This window comes from Pleurodeles waltl, chromosome 7, assembly GCF_031143425.1.
Source record: "Pleurodeles waltl isolate 20211129_DDA chromosome 7, aPleWal1.hap1.20221129, whole genome shotgun sequence".
Lineage (NCBI taxonomy): Eukaryota > Metazoa > Chordata > Amphibia > Caudata > Salamandridae > Pleurodeles > Pleurodeles waltl.
Window position 1 is genome coordinate 803,903,744 of NC_090446.1, and position 23,485 is coordinate 803,927,228.

A 23,485-nucleotide genomic window follows, 5' to 3' on the forward strand; every position below is an offset into this window, starting at 1 on the left:
CCTGGTTCTGGCGGTGGAAACCGCCAGAAACAGGCTGGCGGGAAGGCGGTCGGAATCCCCATGGTGGTGCTGCAAGCAGCGCCGCCATGGCGGATTCCCTGGGCCCGCGGGAAACCGGCGGGAAACTGCCGGCTCCCCTTTTCTGACTGCGGCTTTACTGCCGCGGTCAGAATCGCCCAGGAAGCACCGCCAGCCTGTTGGCGGTGCTTCCGCCGCCCTCCGCCATGGCGGTCATGGACCGCCAAGGTCAAAATGACCCCCACAGTGTTAAATAGACTACTAGGAAACCCAAGGAACACACCAAGTTTTATCACTCATAATGAACTTGGGGTAGATTACCCGGAAGACAAGGCTTGTTTGACCGCAGTTTTGATGTCAATTAAAATTGGGATCTCTGAAGAATTGCTCTTCACCCCTAATTTTGTTAAAGATTGTCTTGCGCAATCTAACACGCAAGTCAATTCCTGGAATAAGCACATAATGAATACGCTCTCTGATCTGGGTCTGAATGCTTACTTTGATGACCCAGACAAGACTCCCATAACATCAAAAACCAGGTAAGGGAGAAATATTCTGCCTTTACAGAGGAGACTAGGTTTACGAGTATGCTGGATTCGGTGACAGTTCTGTCATACGTGGGTCACTGTACCACCAAGGGTATGGAGCCATACCTGATGTGGGTCAAGGACCCACAGTTTAGATTTTATCTCACCCGATTTCAGGGGAATAAGATAAATTTTTTACCCGTTCCAGGCACATGATTCCAAACTTTACCTAGTTCTCCCTGTGATGGAAGGTTGCAACAATCAACTAAGCACTTTATCCGCTTTTGAACTTTATATTCTATTTTTAGGTCTCAATTTTTATGCCCAATTCTGAGAGGTAGATATTCTAATAATCATCAGGAGAGCCTAGTCTTTTTTACAGTGCCTCGAGTCCACGTTGATTTGCTGTTCCGTTTTGAATTACATTACACAAGCACGGAAATTGTCCATGGAGACACATTAATGTTTCTTTTAGGTGTAATATGATGTTTTTTTAATCAATGTTTTAATGTTCTAATGTATCTTTTATCTTCATTTGACCAAATAAAGTTACACACTTTCACAGCAGCATGCAAGAGTAAGGAAAAGAGTACCACTTAACATACTCTAAGATTAACCCATTAATAAATCACACAGTGTTATTTTTTCTTAAATGATATCAGAATTTTAATACATCTCCAGGCATTTGTCCTTTAGCACGCATCCATTATCACACAGAATTTTTACCACACTGTCTTTCCCCCGCTGGTCCTTTTTAGGTACCTTACAATGCACAACTTTAGCACGGGTACTTATATTTTTTTAAATGACAGTCACTTAAAAATGGAGAGATACGTTTAATGAGTATGTCTAGGTAAGTAATAGCAAAGAATTTAAATGATGGGTATGGTGTGGTAATGGATTTTATAGCTATTAGGAATGGGGAGGGATAATGGTAGTAAGGGGCATATAGGATGATTCAGAATTGGTCAAAGGGTGGCAAAGGGTTTCTTTTAGAATTCCATCATGGTAAGGATAAAGGGTAATATTTGTATATGTTTCAGGGATGGGCAGGGGTAAGGAGTTTTAAGGGATGGTTGGGGTTAAGGGATAGAAAAGGGCTTTTAGGGTTCAAAGATGGGTAAGGGGTAGCAAGGATTTGTTAGTGCTTAGAGATGGGTAAGAGTTAGTAAAGGGTTTATATTTATTGATATATATGTGTGTGTGTATGTATGTATACACATAGATACATATACATATATGTATTGTTAGACCTGACAGCCTTAGAGTGGTCACTTTTTGTCTGCCTCAGTCCACTTTTTGACACTGTTGTAGCTGGTTTTGGGACTCTGCACACTTTACAACTGCTAACCAGTGCTGAAGTGCATATGCTCTCGCCCTTAAAACATGGTGACATTGGCTCATACCCAATTGTCCTTAGTAAAGTGCTCTACATGTGCCCAGGGCCTGTAGATTAAATGCTCTTTGTGGGCCTGCAGCACTGATTGTGCCACCCACATAAGTAGCTCCTTAACCATGTCTCAGGCCTGTGTATACAATTTCACTGTCAATTCGACTTGGCATTTAAAAGTACTTGCCAAGCATTAAACTCCCCTTTTTCTACATATAAGTCACCCCTAAGGTAGGCCCTAGGTAACGCATAGGGCAGGGTGCTATGTAAGTAAAAGGCAGGACATGAACATATCTGTTCTATATGTCCTGGTAGTGTAAAACTCCTAAATTCGTTTTACACTATTGTGAGGCCTGCTCCATTTCATAGGATAGCATTAGGGCTACCCTCATGTACTGTTTGAGTGATAGATTCTGATGTGAAAGGAGTAGCCTGGTCATACTTAGTATGGCCAGAAAGGTAATACAAAATCCTGCAGACTCGTGAAGTCGGATTTTACATTACTACTTTACAAATGACACTTTTAGAAAGTGAGCATTTCTCTGCACTGAAAACCTTCAGTGCCTTACAATCCACGTCTGGGCCGGGCTGGGTGACAGCTCCCTTGTGCATTTCACCCAGACATCCACAAACACAGGATGCTCAGTCACACCTGCACACATCTGCATACTGAATGGGTCTTCCTAGGCTGGAATGGTAGAGGGCCTGATACTTACATTTCAAAGGACAGTGGCCTGCCCTCACACAATGGACTGCCAAATCCCCTAATGTGATCCTGGCAGACAGGATTGTACTGAAAGGGGACCTTGTGCACTTCTAAGCCACTCTTTGAAGTCTCCCCCACTTCAAAGACACATTTGGTATATAAACTGGGTCCCTGATCCTACCAACTAAGACACTTCCTGGGAAAGAAACTCTGAACCAGAACCTGCAACATGCCAAAAAAAGCTGCCTGGCTGCCCAAAGTACTCACCTGGACTGCTGTGCTGTAAAGGAGTGCTGCCTTGCTGTTGCCCTGCTGCCCTGCTGGCCTCTTGCTCTGCTGAGAAGTGCTCTTCAAGGGCTTGGATTGAGCTTGCCTCCTGTTTCCTGAAGTCTCAGGGCCGAAAATGCTTCATCTCTGCAAAGAACTCCTTGGAAAGAATCCCGGCTTTGCCGAACCAGAATGACACAGCCCAGCTCCCCGAGTGGAGATCAATGCAGCACCAGCGTTGCGACCCGAACTTCTACGCACAGCCCACTGGATCAATGCATCACTGAGCCGGAATGACGCAGCCTGACTTCCTGCGAGAGGAATCGACGCAGGGCCTGCCGTGCGACAGAATCTCTGATGCAACGCCCACTGGATCGTCCTGCCTGCCCCAGATTTCCACTCTTAATCCTTGGGCGGCAAAAGGTCCTGCATGGCAAAGAGGATACAAGCCTGCATGCCGGAATTTGATGCAAAGCCCTTCCCGCGTGAAAAAAAATAGACGCATCATCTGTGTGCACCAAGAAATCCGACGCACACCTACCTTTTTCAACACATCTCCTCCTCTGCAGTCGTCGTGCGTATAATTTTGACACAAACCAGGTACTTTGTGCTTGCAAGAGACCATTGTTACTTTTAATAACTTAAAACTCATCTACCTTATCATTGCAAAAGTGATATTTCATCTTGTTTTTATCAAATCGTTTTGACCTTAATCAACTCAGAAAAATATTCAATATTTTTGTGTGGTGTATTTTTGTGGTGTTTTCACTGTGTTATTGCATGATTTATTGCACAAATACTTTACACATTGCCTTCTAAGTTAAGCCTGACTGCTCAGTGCCAAGCCACCAGAGGGTGGGCACAGGATAATTTGGATTGTGTGTGACTTACCCTGACTAGAGTGAGGGTCCTTGCTTGGACAGGGGCTACCTGACTGCCAACCATAGGCCCCATGTCTAACATTGGTGATCAGCTGTGAGGACAGGACTTGTATTTTTGCAGTGGCGTACAATAGCTACGTTTACACTACCTACCCATACATGAAGGTCAACTTAATTTTTGTCTTTTGTCTGCAATTTCGTTTTTCTGCTTGACATTTAAACTTAATCCTCATACATCATGTCTCTGGTTGGGTCTCAAGTAGGAGCTGGAGAGTTTGACCTAGCCAAGCTGGAGACATACACTGTCAGCCAGTTGAAAGGATTCTTCAAGGGGAAGGGAGTACCTACCCGGGGGGTGCCTCCAGGAAGGAGGAGTACCAAAAGGCACTGAGGGCCTGGGCAGAAGCCCGTTCACATGAGAATGTTGAGGTGTGGAGGAGCCAGAGAATGGCCCTTCAGAGGATTTGCCACCAGCAGTGGGGGATGTTACCCCTGGAATTGTGCCCCCTGGTAAACCAGAGAGCAGTGTCTCTAGCCATGGGCTGACTGCAGAGGAAAGGAGGGAGGAGAGAGAGTTTCAATTGCAAATGGCAAGGGTAAACATGGAGGCAGAGGAGAGGAAGGCAGAGAGATAAGTTAAGCAAGCTGAGGCTGAAAGGGCTTTGGCTGAGAAGCAACATTTTCTGGCTCATGAACTGAGTCTCAAAGAGCTGGACCTCAAGTCTAGGCAGTCCGAGTCCAGCAGTGATGGTGGCAGCATACATTCAGGACCTGCTGGGGAAAAAAAGGTTTGTATATCCAAAAGTGTGGTGCCAAGTTATGTGGTGGGAGATGACATTGATAAGTGGTTGGCTGGCTGCCTTTGAAGTTGCAATAAGGGCTCATGGGGTTCCTGAAGAGCAATGGGGGGGCGGGCAGGTTTGTGGAGATATGTACCAGTTGTGGGGAGGGACACCCTTCTCACATTAGACCCAAAGGATCAGAACACATACTCACCCATGAAAGCCACGTTACTTGCCAAGTTTGGGCTGACCCCTGAGACGAAACGTCAGAGGTTCAGGGACAGCACACAACTCTCAACACAGGCTTGGGTAGACTTTTTTTATTTTTCCAGTAAGGCACTGAATGGATGGGTGCATGGCAGCAAAGTAAATTACTATGTGGGGTTGTAAAATATGATCCTACAGAGCATATGCTCAGTGTTTGCCTCACAGAGTTGCACCAGCACCTAGTTGACAGTAAGTTGACTGACCCTAGGAAGCTTGCTGAGGAGGTGGACCTCTGGGATAGCACCACATTGTCCAAAAAAGGTGGCCAGGGTTCCCATCAGAAGACAGAGGGGGGAGAAAAACTTAAAAATAAGGAGTTCTCAAAAGGCCCCCAAAACAATTCCCAGGGGGTGGTGGTAACCAGTCCAAACCTGATTCTGAAAAGAGGCCAGGGTTCTTTGATAAAAAGAAGGGTAAGTTTGTACCCAAACACTTAGAGTGCAGCAAGTTTGGTCACTACAAGGACGACTCCCAGTGTCTAATGTGGGCACAGCCCCCTACTGGAGGGCAGAAACCTGGGTTGGTTAGTGTAGCGCTCGGGAAGGAGGTAGTCCCAGATAGTTTTGGGGAACAGACAGAGGTAACCCTAGTGTCCCTGGGAGATAAGGAAATGGTGCCAATACTTCCAAGTACAGGCAGTGGGTCACAAATAATGTGCAAAGGGTGGAGGCTCTGCGTGGCACAGGAGCCAGCATAATCCCTGTCAGTGGTCAGCTGGTGTCAGCAGAGCAGGTCATCCCCAATACAATCCACCAGGTCATAGTCGCCGACAATTGTGAGAGTCACCTACCGGTGGCTCTCGTTCCTTTTGAGTGGGGGGGTCTCTGGTATTCTAAAAGTAGCTGTGAGTCCTGCCATGCCTGTAGATTGTCTGCTAGGCAACGATCTTGAGCATACTAACTGGAAGGAGGTGGAGCTCAGGTCTCACCTGAAGATGTTAGGTTTGTCTGTATGGGTCTGCATGACCACACGGTCCATGGTTGCCCGGGAAGGGAGTCAAGGGGGTCTGGAGCCTGGAACAATGGCCCAGAAAGCTGCAAAGAAGAAGGGCAAGGGGCAAGGGAAACCGGTCCCAGATGTCCCTGCGGTGGTTCACGGGGTCCCAGAGGAGGAGACCCCTGAGCCAACTGGGGAGGACATCGCTGCCCTGGGGAACCTGCCTGAGCTTGCTGGCTGGCAAGCTGAGGGTGGGCCAACCAGGGAGAAGTCCTGCAAAGCGCAGAAAGAGTGCCCCACTCTTAAGGGTTTGAGGCAACAGACCAAGGCCCAGGCAGCAGGTGAAGCCTCTGGCGAACAGCATATCTGATAGGAGAATGATCTCCTTTATAGTGAGCTCAAGGTACCAAGGACTGGAAATTTGACGAACAGCCCACTGGATCGGTGCATCACCGAGCCGGAATGACGCAGCCCGACTTCCTGCGGGAGGAATTGATGCAGCGCCTGCCATGCGACAGAAACTCAAACGCAACATGCGCCCCGGATTTCCACGCATCGTCCCTAGGCATCAAAAGACTTGGCATCACAAAGAGGACACAAGCCTGCATGCTGGAATTCAACGCAAAACTCTTGCTGTGTGGAAAAGAATCAACAAATCGTCTGTGTGCGCCCAGAAATCTGACGCAAACCTACCTTTTTCAATGCATCTGCTCTGAAGTCTTCATGCATGTAATTTTGACACAAACCAGGTACTTAGGCCCTCATTATGAACACCACGGTAAACATCGCTGACCGCCATTGCGACGGTGAACAGAAGACCGCCATTGGCAGTGAACAGAAACTCGCCATATAATGATGCAAAAATCTGATTCTGACAAAAATCACCCTTCCACCAGTCTCCGCCAGGACAGTGTCGGCGGAAATGCTGGACCTCCCACCCCACCACCACCGAGCACCCCAACTCTCGCCCTCCAAATAATGATGCACAAATCTCCTTGGCGGTCAGTGGAAGCCGCATGACCATTGGCGGAGCAGACCGCCACGGGCGGCAAGTGGACCCAACAGTAAAAAGTGCACACATTGGATAAGATAGAAACCCACACACCAGACACACATCCACAACACTATAAAACACTCACAGATGCACCCCACAATCCTTTGCAACGAAAGTAGGCTAACAAAGACAGAGAACACCAGAAGCAGACACCGAATGCCACAATCCACAATACTCACACCCAACCACACAAGAGCACCCTCTCCTAGATCCACACCAGACACCATTCACGACACTCACCATGCACCCCCGAAACACCCACGCTTCACAGAAAGGGAGCTGAAGGCCATGGTGGACGAGGTCCTGAAGGTCGAGCCACAACTATTCGGGGCTCAGGTGCAGCACACACCCATCGCCAGGAAGATGGAGCTTTGGCAGACCATTGAAAACAGGGTAAATGCAGTGGGACACCATCCACGCACCAAGGACGACATCCGCAAGAGATGGAACGACCTGTGGGGGAAGGTCAGGGTCATGGCATCTAGGCACCACACTGCAGTCCAGAAGACTGGGGGAGGATCTCCATCAATACCACCCTACTACACTGACTGGGAGGAAAAGGTACTGAGGGCCTCACTGGAAGAATGGCTCGGGTAAGTCGTCTACAATTACCCCATATCCATCACTCCTGGAATGCATGCACCACCCCACCCCTCCAACATCCACCAGGACCACTACCCCACCCAGCCCACAGGCATTGAATCAACTCCCCCTGCATGCCCACAAACCCACTAACAGGCCCACATCCCTCCCCCTGTGCACAACCACCCACCCCTGCAAGGAAACACAATGGCCTATAACACCCACAATGCCCCTCCACATCCTAAGCTAAAAGCAATGCCGACCTCACCAAAGCATCCTGCATGGCCCCAAAGTGTGTAATCTGTACAAACCCATCCAGGCCTCTGCACCCCATCGGACCATGCTACTGTAACAGACATGTCCATTTCCCCCAACATGCATCACCACCCATGCCACCCTGACGGACAGGACAAGGACACTGGGTATGGAACCCTGGACATAGATGAGCAGGCTGGCCCCTCACACAGACTGTCACCATCCAGCAGCCCCACCCAGGATACTACTGACACCCCTACCACCCAGCCAATAACAGCAGCCCAGGGCAACCGTCCCCACACCTGTGTATCCAGGCCACAGACTGGTGGAACACAAGTACAGAGGCCACAGTCACCCCCTACCAACAGCCAGGAAGACGATGGCCCCAGTACAAGTGGTACCACCAGACCTGTGAAGGGGACACAGGCACAGAGTGCTAGGCCCAGTGGGAGGGCATCAGTGTCCCAGGGGTGCAGCCACAGGATGGATGCTGCAGCCCAGGTTGTGATTTCGGAGGTCCTGGGAGCCTATCACCATACCCAGGACAGATTGGCCCAGATAGTTTCCACCCTGGAGCGGAGTCAGAGGATGCAGCAAGCACACCACCAAGAGGCCATGGAGCAGTGGAAACTGCACAATGCCACAATGGCCAGCATAGCAGGTGTGCTGCTGCAGCTTGTCCAAACACAGCCTGAGGCCCACACAGAACAGGAAGCCCCCACTACAGCACAGGATACAGACCAGACAACATCAGCATCAACCTCACATCTACTAACCTCTGAGGAAATACAGGGGACATCCATCTCAACCCCTACAGGCCAACAACAGGTGCCCAAACTGACCCTCAGGCCAAGATATGGAACAGGAACACCTGCCAAAAACAAGGCCCCCTCTAAGAAGTGACTCTGCTAAAAACTGTCCACCAAGTGTCCCATTCAATCAAACACCAAACTGTGCTACAAATAATGAAAACTCATGTAAGCATGGATGGGCCTACCAATACTGCCAACAATGCTGCCACCATGTTGCCATTTTGGATAACCACCATTGACACACTCCCATCACTGTAATCTGCACAATTGTCTGCACCAAATAAAACGCATGTTTCACCTGTTACAATGTCCCCTGTCATCAAGTGTGAACAAAGTGAAGTATGGATGCAACTGGTTGATAACTCCTTTATTTGTACCTGAGTAGCATGAAAAGCACCACACGCCTTACATGTTGTTGTGCCTGAATATGTGTTGAAATAGTGGACTCAATTGTAATCTGTCCTATGCAGACCTGGTCACATTGGCACATTGGCAATTAGTATTGATCCAACCCCCATTAAATGACAAGGCACACTGACAGTATGATGCACAGACACCAATTTCTGTTACTGGAAGTAGAGTTGTATTAGTTGGGTCCTAGAATTTACATCGTCACCTTCCTCATCATCACCATCACTCTCATCCCCTCTCCGAGGAAGCTGGCCTGGATATACTGCACCCTCCTCCTCCAAGAGGGAGATAGAATTTCTCATAGCCATGTTGTGCAGCATGCAGCAGGCCACCACTACTCTACACACCTTTTCAGGCCCATAGACCAGGGAACCGCCAGAGATATGTAGACAAAGAAATCTAATCTCCAGGAGACCTGTTGTGCACTCTATCACCTTCCTAGTACATCCATGGGCCTCATTGTAATTCCTCTCTGAATCTGTTCCAAGATTCCTCACTGATGTCAGGAGCCAACGCAAGTTGGAATAGCCAGAATCACTTAGAAAAAGGTACACAACACAACTTTAAATGACAAGCCTCAGAGGCAGACAGCCAGGCTGTGTGCGAGGTGGCAATAAGTGACAGAAACACCTACCTATGATCCACCTTCTGTCCTCTTGTAGTTGTTCCATTTTGTGTGGCACACTACTGTTCCTCAGCACAAATGAATCATGGACTGAACCAGGGAACAAGGCATTCACATGTGTGATGTACTGGTGTGCAGTACACACCAATTGAATGTTCATGGAATTAAAGTTCTTCCTATTTCTGTACACCTGTTCACTGACTCTTGGGGGGATGATAGCTATGTGGGTGCCATCAATGGCACCTATCACAAGGGGTATGTTGGCAAAGGCATAGAAGTCCGACTTGATGGCAGGGAGGTCATCACTTTGGGGAAACCTCACATATGACTGCAGGTGTCGTACAAATGCATTCAGGAATCTTGTCTGTATAATGCTAAACATTGGCTGTGAAAAACCTGCACCCATGCCTACTGTCACTTGAAATGAGCCCGTGGCCAGGAAATGGAGTGCAGAAAGCACCTACACTTCAGAAGGGATGGCATGCTGATTACGATTTGCCGGAGTCACTGCAGGATCCAGTAATGAACAAAGTTCAAGAATAGTTGCACAAGTGAGTCTGTAATTGGTAATGATGTGATGCTCCACCATGGTCCGCAAATCCACAGGTGGTCTGTAGACCAATGGGGCCCTTCCTCGCCACAAGGGTCTGTACCTAGGAGGAGTTGAAAACACAGGTGAGGAACACACATACATCGGCACACATTGTCAGTCATTGAGCACTGCTGGCATGATTGTCGTTGACACAAATGCATAGTGTGTATGACATAACAGCAACTTGACCACAATGATAGATCAGGGCTTGTCAGGTGCGGTAAAGTTAATTGTCACATGCCTATGGGTGTTTGGGGAACAATGGGCCTGCATTGTGCAGATGTGAGTTTAAAAAAAATGCGTAGTGTTTTCCAAAATGTCTGCCCAATGTAATCCACTACTGTCGTTGTTGAAGTGACCTCATACCACTAGCAGTTGACGTACCAGCGTAAGGCGGTGCTTACCACTGTGCGCTAATTCATTGGTTAACATGAATGTCAATGGGGAATCATAGCGTATAGTCAAGGGACTGAACCATAGCCCGGGACGCCTTAAAAAGCTCGAGCGCCGAGTCCACCTCGTCTCCGAGACTGTTGGACAACCCCTGAAAAGCCAGACATCCTCAGCCAGGCGTGGCACCTTATGGCCACCGTCGGTGGAACTGGCCTACGCTGCGAATCGGTCGTTTCCAGTCCACAACGGATCGTGAACTTGGTTGCATCCCTTCCATCAGCAATGGCTTGGGAGATGGAGATCCAGGCCTCTTCTGAGACCTGCAGCAACACCTGCGCAAACGTACCCCATAAAGAATGCGTGTAGCGGCCCAAGAGGCATGTGGTGTTCACGGACCACAGTGCCAGACTGGAGGAAGAAAACATCTTCTTCCCAAGCTGATCCAGTCTTTTTGATTCCCTATCCTAGGGTGCATATGGGAATGAGCCAGATGAGGAAGAAGCATGGATGACAAGGCTCTCAGGCGTAGGGTGTTGAGACAGGAATTTAGGGTAATTCGGGGCAGGCTGATGGTGAAGGGCGATTGTTCTATTCACAGGAGCCCCTGTGCTAGGTCTGAACCAGGTACCCAGAAGTACATCCGTGAGGGCTTCATTGATGAGTAAAAGGGGTTCCAAAGTGGAAGCCCCAGGCAGAAGCACCTCAGTCAAGAGGTTAGTCCAGACTGCCACAAAAGGAAGCTTGAGGCTGAGGATCTAAGCCGCCCTGCTGATCACCATAGAATATGACACTCCCTCTTCTACAGCCATAGTAGGGAGAGAAAGCATGACAGCATCCGCAGAAGTATTCAGACCACTAGCCTCATCCAATTCCTGTGCCCTGTCCAATTCAGGGTTGTCTAGCTGATATTCCAGAGGGTCCAGCGACCCCTCCAAACATTCCCTGTGTCCATACCCATAGTCAAAAGGGTCAGAATCCAAACTGGGGTGAGAAGGCCCCATCGAAGACGAATCCAGAATCGAGCGAAGCCGTTCCGACTCTGGGTCATTGGGGATCAGGATTGGGTCGAAGCCGATTCTGGGCCCAACTGGCATCAGGAGCGTTGATGTTCTTAGCCAGCACTGAGGAAGGTCACGTTGGCATGACCAGCATCAGCACAGATGCAATTTTGGATTCGGGGGGGCCCTCAGTGGCCAGAGCCAAAGCCTCTGGCATGGAAAATGAGGGGCCTCGATCTGATCCCCTGAGCTCTAAAGGCACCGCATGGGGGTCCCTCTGCCCAAAGATGAGGCAAATGGCCTAATAAAACTCTTTCAGCTGTGCAGGGGTGGCTCTGGCTCCCAGGAAGTCAGGGAGGTGTGGAGTGGATCCAGTAGTAGGCTCCATAAACGGAGGCCTGGTGCTTCAATGCTCTTCCTGGGTCCCATCAGCTGAGTGATGGGGCAAGGTCGCAGAATGTTTGGCCTTCTTCCACTTCTTCTTTTTATGTCCTGAGTAACCTGAAGATTTTGAATGGGATGATGAAGAGTGGTGATGCCGCCGCAAGCAGTCTCGTGACTTTCCTCCCAAAGGAGACTAGGAGTGATGCAAAGTCAAGCATGGGCAGCCTTGAGCCTCAGGGACTTCTCCCTCATGCCAGGTTCATGGCCTGGCACTCGGAGCATGACTTCGGGTCATGGTCGCATTCGAGACACTACAAGCACATGAGGTGCTGATCTGTCACCGATATCATTCAGTGACAGGAGTCACATGGTTTGAACCCAGTATTCAATAATTAGGCTTATTACGTCAATTGAGGCAGGATCCCTGGGGTTAGCACTCAAGGATCATAGTCTGTTATTTCTGGACTTTGGTTGCAGACTTCTGCTATGCCACAATGGGCCCATTACATCTCTACAGGATGTTGCAGTCTTTGTGCGAGCATTCAAATATTCACATCTGTCATGCAGTAAGCAGGATACCACATACAATGCACTTTGGAAATAGTTCAAGCATCAGCTGTTTAAATCTGGTTGGTGTCACACTCTGCCCAAGCCTATGACTAGCTGACACTTGATTTTGAAGAGCCAAGAAAGTTCAGTTTGAGGCACGGCCATATGATTTATGATGATGATTGTTATTACTATTAAATTGTTTATTAGTAGAGCTAGTATTAGCTAGAACTATGGATTTAGTAATGACAACAACAATAGATAGGACCAGTGTGAGCTTCTACTGGATCACTGGGGTTGTGGTACTGATCTATCTACACAAAAGCGATGACTTGGAAACCTTGTGGATCCATCTCTAGTGAATAAGGTGCCTCTTGTGCCTATAGCCACATTGTGAGGTGTCAGCGGAAAACCTTCGGAACAATCCCAAGAGATGCTGAATAACTGCCTAGTGATAAAGGGCCAAAAGCATATATTTGACCTGATGTTGGTACCAACCGCTTGGAAACAGGCCAATTAGCAGAAAGTTGTCATTTAGCTGCATCCTGTTCTAAAGATTTGTCAGAAAATGTGATCTGTGAGTGCAACGAAGAACAATTGACCGAAGATAATTTGAAACAGATTTACTTTGTTGAACCCTCATTGTAGTTGCCCCAGTCTAGGCAGTCTAGGACTATTGAAACAACTACGAAAGAACCAATTAGGAGAGACACCTACATCAGCCACACTGGCCACATCACTCCTTCATTCTACTTCATCCTTTGGCAGTACAAATTCCTGTACATAGTAGATTCTCCTTAACTCCTACAGTGCCTTGGACTAGGTGATCTCTTCCTGCACCCAGGAACCGGGGGGAGCGCTAGCGCTCCACCCATGGGCCCCCACCCACACCCCTGGTTGTGGATGGAAGGGGAATCCCTTCCCCTTCCACCCCCGAACCCCCCACGCCCCCTGTTACAGAGGCCTCCTCCTTCGCGCTGGAACGCTCGGAAGAGAAATGCAAAGCATTTCTCTTCCGATCACGTGGAGGAGGCTTAAAATGGAAGGAAATGAATTTCCTTCCCTTTGAAGTCTCTCTCACCGTTTCAAAAGCCGGATTGTAAAGCAATCCGGCTTTTAAAACGCCAACTAGACACCATGGATTTTATTTTCATTTGAAATTGACATAAGGGAGTGACCCCTTGGGCAAGGGTCGCTCCCAGGGGGGAATTTTTTTTTTTAAGGCCTTTTTTGCCCCCCCTGGGAGCAGATCGACCTATTACTAGGCCGATCTGCCCCCAGGGGGGGTAGAAACCTCTAGGCACCAGGGATCTTTTTTTTGTTTGTTTATTTTTTGTTTTTTTTATTTTTTTTAGAGGTGGGAAGCGACCCCTTAGGCAAGGGTCGCTCCCCTATGGGGCAAATTACATTTAGGCCATTTATGCCCCCCTTGGGGGCAGATTGGCCTATTTTTATGAGGCCAATCTGCCCCCAAGGGGGACAGAAACCTCTAGACACCAGGGAGTTTTTTTTTTCTTCATGAATTTCACGCAAGGGGAGCGATCCCTTAGTCAAGGGTTGTTCCCCTGGGGGGCAAATTTATTTTAAGCCATTTCTGCCCCCCTGTGGGGCAGATCAGCCTATTTTAATTAGGCCGATCTGCCCCCAAAGGGGGCAGAAACCACTAGTCACCTGGGATTTTTTGTTGTTGTTGTTTTACAGATGGTGAGCGACCCCTTAGGCAAGGGTCGCTCCGGTGGAGAGGCAAATTGTATTTAGGCCATTTCTGCCGCCTTTGGGGGCAGATCGGCCGATTTTAGGTCAATCTGCCCCCAAAGGGGGCAGAACCCACTAGGCACCGGGGATCTTTTTTTTTGCACCAATGTCACGCAAGGGGAGCGACGCCGTAGGCAAGGGTCACTCCCAGGAGAGTTGGGGGGGTGGCGGGTCAAATTTATTTTAGGCCATTTCTGCCCCCCCTCAGGGCAGATCAGCCTATTGTGATTAGGCCGATCTGCCCCCAGGGGGGCAGAAACGTCTAGATGCCAGGGCTAAAAAAAAATTGATGTGTTTTTTTTTGTTTGTTTGTTTTTTTAGAGATGGGGAGCGACCCATTAGGCAAGGGTCACTCCCTGGGGGGCAAATTGTATTTAGACCATTTCTGCCCCCCTTGGGGGCAAATCAGCTTATTTTAGGTCAATCTGCCCCCAAGGGGGCAGAAACCACTAGGCACCGGGGATTTTGTTTTGCGCCAATGTCACGCAGGAGGAGCAACCCCGTAGGCAAGGGTCGCTCCCGGGGGAGCTTGTGGGAGGTGTGGGGGCAAATTTATTTTAGGCCATTTAGCCCCCCCTAGGGGCAGATCAGCCTATTGTCATTAGGCCGATCTGCCCCCAGGGGGGCAGAAACCTCAAGGCGCCAGGGATAAAAAAAAAAATGTGTTTTTTTTTGTTTGTTTTTTTAGAGATGGAGAGCGACCCATTAGGCAAGGGTCGCACCACTAGGGGGCAAATTGTATTTAGACCATTTCTGCCTCCCTTGGGGGCAAATCGGCCGGTTTTAGGTCAATCTGCACCTCAAGGGGGCCAGAAACAACTAGGCACCTGGGATTTTTTTTTTGCACCAATGTCACGCAGGGGGAGCAACCCCGTAGGCAAGGGTCGCTCCCCGGGGTGGGTTGGGGGGTCATATTTATTTTAGGCCTTTTCTGCTCCCTCTGGGGCCGGCTGAGCTAGAGGCCAAAATCCACAGGTAGGCACTTTGTAAAAAACACCTCTGTTTTCAGTGAAAAAATGTGATGTGTCCATGTTGTGTTTTGGGCCATTTCCTTTCGTAGGCGCTAAGCCTACCCACACAAGTGAGGTATCATTTTTATCGGGAGACTTGGGGGAGCGCTGGGTAGAAGAAAATTTGTGGCTCCTCTCAGATTCCAGAACTTTCTGTCACCGAAATGTGAGGAAAATTTGTTTTTTTAGCCAAATTTTGATGTTTGCAAAGGATTCTGGGTAACAGAACCTGGTCAGAGCCCCACAAGTCACCCCATCTTGGATTCCCCTAGGTCTCTAGTTTTCAAAAATGCACAGGTTTGGTAGGTTTCCCTAGGTGCCGGCTGAGCTAGAGGCCAAAATCTACAGGTAGGCACTTTGCAAAAAACACCTATGTTTCTGTCAAAAAATGTGATGTGTTCACGTTGTGTTTTGGGGCATTTCCTGTTGCGGGTGCTAGGTCTACCCACACAAGTGAGGTATAATTTTTATTGGGAGACTTGGGGGAACATAGAATAGCAAACAAGTGTTATTGTCCCTTGTCTTTCTCTACATTTTTTCCTTCCAAATATAACAGAGTGTGTAAAAAAGAGTTCTATTTGAGAAATGCCCTGTAATTCACATGCTAGTATGGGTACCCCGGAATTCAGAGATGTGCAAATTCACTGCTCCTCAACACCTTATCTTGCGCCCATTTTGGAAATACAAAGGTTTTCTTGATAGCTATTTTTCACTCTTTATATTTCAGCAAATGAATTGGTGTATACCCATTATAGAATGAAAACCCACTGAAGGGTGCAGCTCATTTATTGGCTCTGGGTACCTAGGGTTCTTGATGAACCTACATATATCCCCGCAACCAGAAGAGTCCAGCAGACGTAACGGTATATTGCTTTAAAAAATCTGACATTGCAGGAAAAAGTTACGGAGTAAAACGTAGAGAAAAATTGCTGTTTTTTTCACCTCAATTTCAATATTATTTTTTTTCAGTTGGTATTTTCTGTAGGAAACCCTTGTAGGTCTACACAAATTACCCCTTGCTGAATTCAGAATTTTGTCAACTTTTCAGAAATGTTTAGGTTTCTGGGATCCAGCATTGGTTTCATGCCCATTTCTGTCACTGACTGGAAGGAGGCTGAAAGCACAAAAAATCGTACAAATTGGATATGTCCCAGTAAAATGCCAAATTTGTGTTGAAAAATTGGGTTTTCTGATTCAAGTCTGCCTGTTCCTGAAAGCTGGGAATCTGGTGATTGTAGCACCGCAAACCTTTTGTTGATGCCATTTTCAGGGGAAAAACCACAAGCCTTCTTCTGCAGCACCTTTTTCCCATTTCTTTTTAAAAAAACAAAATTTTCACTGTATTTTGGCTAATTTCTTGGCCTCCTTCAGGGGAACCCACAAAGTCTGACTATCGCTAGAATCACTAGGATGTTGGAAAAAAAGGACGCAAATTTGGCTTGGCTAGCTTATGTGGACAAAAAGGTATGAGGGCCTAAGCGCGAACTTCCCCAAATAGCCAAAAAAAGGCCTGGCACAGGAGGGGGAAAAGGCCCTCTTCATGGCTGTCACTCAATGACTTATAAAGAGACCCCTGGAATCGTCTTCTTATCCCACCTGTTTGCCAAGGGAAGACATGAATTACATATGTTGTCTCCATTCCCCAGAGAATGTTTTAGAAACCCAAAACGGTAAAACATTGATGCAAATGGTAGATGCAAATCTACCATGCATACATTTCTCAATTTTCAAACCTTTGCTTGCCTAGGTTCTACTTAGGTAAATAGAGATGTATGTCTACCTTCTGCTTCCCTCCCACTGAATTGCTCATATTTACACTACATGCTATAACATAATTAAATAACGCTTCGGAATTGGGTTTCTGCACAGTACCTGTTCTGCACCATACTCATTGCCATCCAGTCCGATGGGTACACATTCTTCCCAATGAGATCTTTGAACATTATGAATGTTTCCATCAAAAAGTCCTGCAAAATATAATAGGTTAAACATTAATACATTAAATAATTCAAAGTGGTATGCCAAGCGAGTCACAAGGTATATGTTGTCTTACTCTTACTTCTCTCAGAGAGATGCCCCGTTCAATAACCAGTGTGCTCTCCTCTGAGTCACTGGGTCACTAACACTAAAGACATCAAACTTTAAGCTCCATGTCATTTTTTTTTCACACAGACACCACCATGCCCATCCATAATAACTTTAGATGTATTTTGTTGGTTTTGGGGAGAAGCACGAGGTCATGCCTGTCAAGTTTCACCCACTTGCTTTTGGAACTAAAGAGCTACAAATACGAAAGGCCGAACATTCAAGTAGGCAATGCCCTTCCGGTATTTAAACATGTTTTATTCACCGAAACCATGGCAATCTCAATATCCACGGTCTGAATTTAGGAGCTGCGTATATTCTTGATAGTTTTGTGCAATCTTAATTTAAAAAAAGTCCTCAGCGCTCTTTTGCTTTGCACAAAATCACAATCATTAAGATGTATGTTCTGGCATTTGCTTATTACTAATACCGATCACTTTCTTTTCTATCTGATTCCTCTGTTGTTTGTATTACTTTTTGTATGCTAAGTATTATTATCTAATATCACAATCATTATTTTAGGTCTGACGCTTCAGTTAGCATATCCAGCAGTCTAGTGTAGCAAGCTGGCTCTGTATATACTATATCAAAATTAGATATAGTGTACACAGTGTCCAGGGGATCCCAAGAGGCTTAACAGAGGCTAAAGTAGATAATGCTAATGCTCTCGTTTATTGTAGTGTGGTCGAGCAATTAGGTTTATCAGAGGGTAGTCTAAAGCATTTGTTGTACACACACAGACAATAAAAGGAGCACACACTCAATTACTTCACTCCAGACCAATGTTTTTTTAGATTCAAGTTGCAGGTAAGTGCTTCAATAGATTTGTATTTCACACATGTATGAACAGTACTTTGTTTGAAATCAATAAGTCATACAGTTTTTGAGATATTGGCAATAATCTGTTTTAAAAATAGACACAGTGCAATTTTCAGAAACAGTTCCTGAGGGGGAAGAAAAGTTAAATTGTTTTACAGGTAAGTATTAGACTTACATATCCAGTCTTGAGATTTTAAGAAGTCCTCCAGTTGGGGTTCAAATTAATCCCAAACACCTACCACCAGCAACACAGGGTCGGTCGAGTGCAGCGGTCAAAGATGAGCAAACCTATCGTGGACTAGTATGGAGGCAGCGGATACTTGGAATCAGGCCTGCCTGGAAGTAAGGGCCCGCGGCTCGGAAGGAAGACCAGGGGTGATTAGAGGAGCACTGGGGGGCAACAAGTAGGCACCAAACATACACCCTCAGCGGCACAGGGGCGGTCGGGTGCAGGGTGCAAACAGGATTTCAGGCTCCCAATGCTGGTCTATGAGGGAACCCTAGGGGTCACTCAGAGGCTGCAGACGAGTTCCAGAGGGTCATCTCAGGCAAACCATAGGTTGGACAGGGAGGAGGGCTGTCTGCTGAACGTTGCTGCACCAGAGGTCGGGTTCTCCAATGCCTGCAGGATGCGGGTGCAATGTGTCTTTAGGTGTTAGAACATCTTCATCTGGAGCTTTGCGGTCGGGGGGTCCTCGGTATTCCTTCTGCAGGTGTCTTTGTGGAGGGGTGGAGAGGTCAACCCAGGGTGGGTACTTGCTCAAAATCACCTGGGGGTCCTTTCTAGCTGGTTGGGCTACCTGGACATGGGGCGGCGGTGTCAGGTGCAGAGTGGTTAGGACTCACCATTCGGAGTGAGGTTGGAGTCCTTAGTCGTTGGTTCCTTCTTGGCAGGGCTGCTGTCTACAGGAGTTCTTAGTCCTTTTGGATGCAGGGCAGTCCTCTGGAGCTTGGCAGAGGCCACTGGTCCCGCTGGATGCATCCCTGTGCTTTTTCAGGTTCTTTGAAGCAGGAGACAGGCAGGTAGGGTTGAAGCCAAATCAGTTGTCGTCTTACTTCTTTTCTGCTGGGGGTTTCAGCTAAGCAGTCCTTCTTCTTCTTGTCAGGTCACCAGGAATCTGGTGAGCTGGGTTCAGGGCAGCCCTTAAATACAATATTTAGGGGTGTTACTGAGGTTAAAGGGCAGTAGCCAATGGCTACTGTCCTTAAGGGTGGCTACACCCTTCTTGTGTCCACTCCCTTTGGGTTGGGGGACACAGACCTAACCCTATTGGTCCCTGTCCTCCAAACCATGATGGAGGATTCTACAGGGAGGGCATCACTTCAGCTCTGGACACCTTGGGGGTGGTCCCAGCTGACGTGGTCACTCCTCCTTGTTTTTCCTAAGTTTCCTGACAAAATTGCAGCCAAAAGTGGGACTTTGTCCGGGGCCGGGCATCTCCACTAGCTGCAGTGCACTGGATACTCTAACATGAGGCCTGAGCCTTTGAGGCTCACTGGCAGGTGGTACAGTTCCTGAGGGGAGGAGTTGTGAAGCACCTCCACCCAGAGAAGACTTTGTTTCTGGCCTCAAAGAACACAAAACTCCTCACCCCATGGGTCAGAAACTTGTCTGCTAGTGGCAGGCTGGCATAGACCAGTCAGTCCTACACTAGAGGATTATTGAACCATGAGACTGGCAGGTAGTGAAAGATTAAATAAGTTTGTATCTGTAGAGAGATAGGATTAAGCATGCATATGGCTTTGTGTGGGGTGGTTGCCCAATTGTGGTTGTCAATGTTAAGCCATTTGAAATATCATTTCTTGGGCACAGGAGTTAATTGGTGCTAATCTATTTTTTGAATCATTCTTTTTTGGATGTACATAATTGGCATTTGTTCATTTCAAAGAATAGCACGTAAAGTAATTGTAAATGTATTTTAATAGCACTTGCGACCCCTAGCAAGGCAAGGCAATGAGACGCTAGCACGCTATTCCGGAACACAAGATTAGTACATTATTTTAGTTTTTTCTTGTGCATCAGTTGTGCGTTTACCTTTGATTCAGTGCGTGTTTAGTAGAGTTTGCAGCACGGAAAGAAAGATAGGAATAGATTTGAAAAGGGGGAATTTGGAGTAGCAATATAATGATATGAATGGAATTCAAAAGGGGAAGTAATATATTTTGTAAATAGTGACTAGTGTGTGCGTGTTATTTGGATGGCTTGACTAAAAAGGAGGGGTGAAGGTTTCAGAGGGGTGTTTGGGAATTCATTGTAGTCAGAAACCTTTGGGTTGAGACAGAGGAGGGATGGGAAGGTCGGAAGGGATTGTTTTTTAATAGCAAAATGTAAATGGTATCTATCTAATCTAATCTATCAGTGTCTATCTATCTCTCATTGTATATATATATATATATATATATATATATATATATATATATATATATATATATATATATATATATATATATAAAGATATATATGGCCAATAGGTAGTTATAGTTAGGACCAAGTTTCCATAGACAGATCGTTTTTTTTTTCTTGGCAATTACTTTGGCTTGATGAATCTTCACAAAATTAAAAAAAAATTATACTTTGGTGAGTTCAGCTGCTGTTTTGAAAGTTTCAGAGTGATCTGTCAGGTGTGGGGGCTGAGAAAAAGTGTTTCCCCATTCATTTTTCATAGGGATTTTGGAAATAACTACAGCCCGAACCGCTGAACAAAATTACACCAAATTTGGAAGAAAGCTAGATCTTGGTCCAGAAAGCATCCTTTTTGTGATTTAGTGTAAATCCATTCAGTAGTTTTGGAGAAATCAGAGGTTAAAAAATAGATATACAGGGATGCAGATCCTCCACGGACCCAACTGTCCCCGTGCTGATATCTGATTGCCTGCAAACACTCCGAGCAGGATGTGTGGCAGTCATCTTGGGACTCAGCTTTAGCCTAGCCTCAGAAAAGATTTTTTTTAAAAGGGGCCAGGTTAAGGACACCCTGACCCCATAGGTCTGATGCTGGGATTCCCAGAGGGACCCCACCAGGGCAAAAAAGCACTTTAAAAAAAAAAAAATGTTGCCACAAATTCACAACGACGTCACAAATTTGCAGCAAAAATTAAAAAAAACAAGTGTGGTCTCCCACACTTGTTTTACTAAAGCCCCCCCTGGTGGGCCTGGCCCCGGGGGCATATTGAAAATAATGGAGGAGGGCACACAGGCCCTCCTCCTGGGTTTATTTATGCCCCGGGGACTGCCGCCTCTCTGGGGCTTAAATCAAATAGTTTGCGGGGGCTGTGTGGCTCCTCTGCACCCCAGGGACCACAGTCTACCAGGGGCTTTAATCAAATAGTATGCAGAGGAGCTGTGTGGCCCTGCACCCTTGGGACCAACACCCCGGCACAAAAATCTTCTAATTATAGAGGGCCCAGTTATTGCCACCTCCCCGGGGCAATTGTTCCAAAATAAAGAAGGACCTCACCCACTCCACAGCCCAGGGGACTGACGCCTTCCCAGGACTGAAACAAAATAAATTAGGGGGTTAGTTGCGGACCCCCGGGGACCACCACCTCCCTGGGCAAAACCCAAAATTTGGAGGGGGGGGGGGTGTGCAGCCTCCATTGTGGAGCCAATAATGGCCCTAGGGACTGCCACCTCCCTAGGATGGCTCCTGCTATGTCCCAGGTCCCCACCTCCGGGACATAGCTGTTTAGTGTGACTTGGCAGGATCTTTGGCAGCTCCCTCCAAGTCAGAGCAAATACTCCGTTTCCAGCAGGCTGGACCTGTCAAAGTGCTCCTGCCCATTGGAAGGGGAGGTTTTGTTTGTTTCCCTTATACTGGGTGCTCCTTTGTGTTTGGACAAAGCTAAACCTCTCTCAAGAGCTATAATGACAGGGAAACATGTGTCAGGGGTTGCTTTTACTCATTGCAGGTTGGCTTGGATGTTTTTTTTTACCAATCTAAGGAAGTAATACTGTACATGGAGTGATGAATGGTTTTTGTCATTGTACAGCTCGGTGAGGATGGCACTGTGCCAATCCTATGCTCAAAGGTTTTGCCATGCTAATTGCAAAAGACATAGCCCCTGTCTAGATCGGCGTTGATAGCACTGTGCTCATTTCATGCTTAAAAACATTGCTAGATAAACAGACATTTGAGGTCATCAACTCCAGAGTGTCGCTGTTGCTAAAGGGTGCTCCTTACTGGAGATGTTCTCCAACTAAACTTGGGAAGTACCCAGAGCTATTTCTTCATTTTTTGCATAATTTATGCATCACTCTAACCCTGAAGAACAAGTTACTTACCTTCAGTAACGCATTATCTAGTAGACACTCTCGCTATTAATAAAAATAACAATAATTTAAAAAGTGTTTCCAACAGCAGGCGTATACCGTCTTAGTGGAGGGACGCCTGGCTGCCAGAATAACTTTACAGACTTCGGGAGGGAGTTTGAAAGCTATCAACTGTCACTGCTCAGTCTACACGCATGAAGGTGCTGAGTTGTCAGGTTTGGGTGAAGAACCTTCCCCTACTTCTGCAACAGAAGGTCTTCCCAAGGAGGCAGCCTGATTGGAGGGTTGATGCTCATTTTTAGAAGCACGGGATACCAGACTATCTGTGCCCAGCCCGGAACCACCAGGATTACTTGGGCCCGGTCATTCTTGATCTTCTTGAGAACTCGGGGCAGAAGTAGTATGGGTGGAAAGGCGTAGAGGAGGCCTGAACTCCACTCACGACAAAATGCATCGCTGAGCGATTGCCGTCTTGGAAACTCCAATGCGCAATATTGCTGAGATTGCTGTTTCTCTGCAGAGGCAAACAGATCTAACCACGCCTCTCCCCATTGCTGAAAGAGTCCTGTGCCACTTCCATATGGCAACATCACTCATGATCCCCTAGGCATCAACAGCTAAGTTTGTCTGCACTGGCGTTCAGAGAACCTACCAGGTGTTGAACCACCAGGGTTATGCCCTGCTGTTCCAGCCATGTTCAAAGATGCAGGGCCTCTTTACAAAGGGTCCATGACCCCACACTGCCCTGCTTGTTGCAGTACCACATTGGTGTGGTGTTATCCGTGAACATCTGCACCATCTTACCTTATACAACAGGAAGAAATGCTTCCAATGCCAGTCAGAATGCCTGGAGGTCAAGCAAGTTGATATGGAGGCCTCTGATCTCAACCTCTCCCACATGGCTGCCCCATCCTAGAAGTGAGACATCTGTCACTACTGTGAGATCTGACTGGGGAAGGGAGAGAAGTCAGCCTCTGACCCATTCGCAGTTCACTAAACACCACTGTAGATCTTTTGCAGTTCCCTCTGTTATCTGAACAGTGTCAGTGAGATTCCCCTGATGCTCTGCCCATTGGAACTTCAGGTCCCACTGCAGAGCCCTCGTGTGCCATTTGGT

The 23,485-nt window shown here is 47.2% G+C and overlaps 1 protein-coding gene across 1 annotated transcript in view; it reads right to left on the reverse strand.

Moving 5' to 3' along the window:
- Positions 1 to 23,485, reverse strand: part of DOCK2 (dedicator of cytokinesis 2) — a 2,133,690-nt gene that overhangs the window by 549,842 nt on the left and 1,560,363 nt on the right. Inside the window, exon 29 of the mRNA XM_069199340.1 lies at positions 17,067 to 17,161. Within this exon, the coding sequence (XP_069055441.1) occupies positions 17,067 to 17,161 (95 nt within the window). The remainder of the gene's footprint in view (positions 1 to 17,066; positions 17,162 to 23,485) is intronic.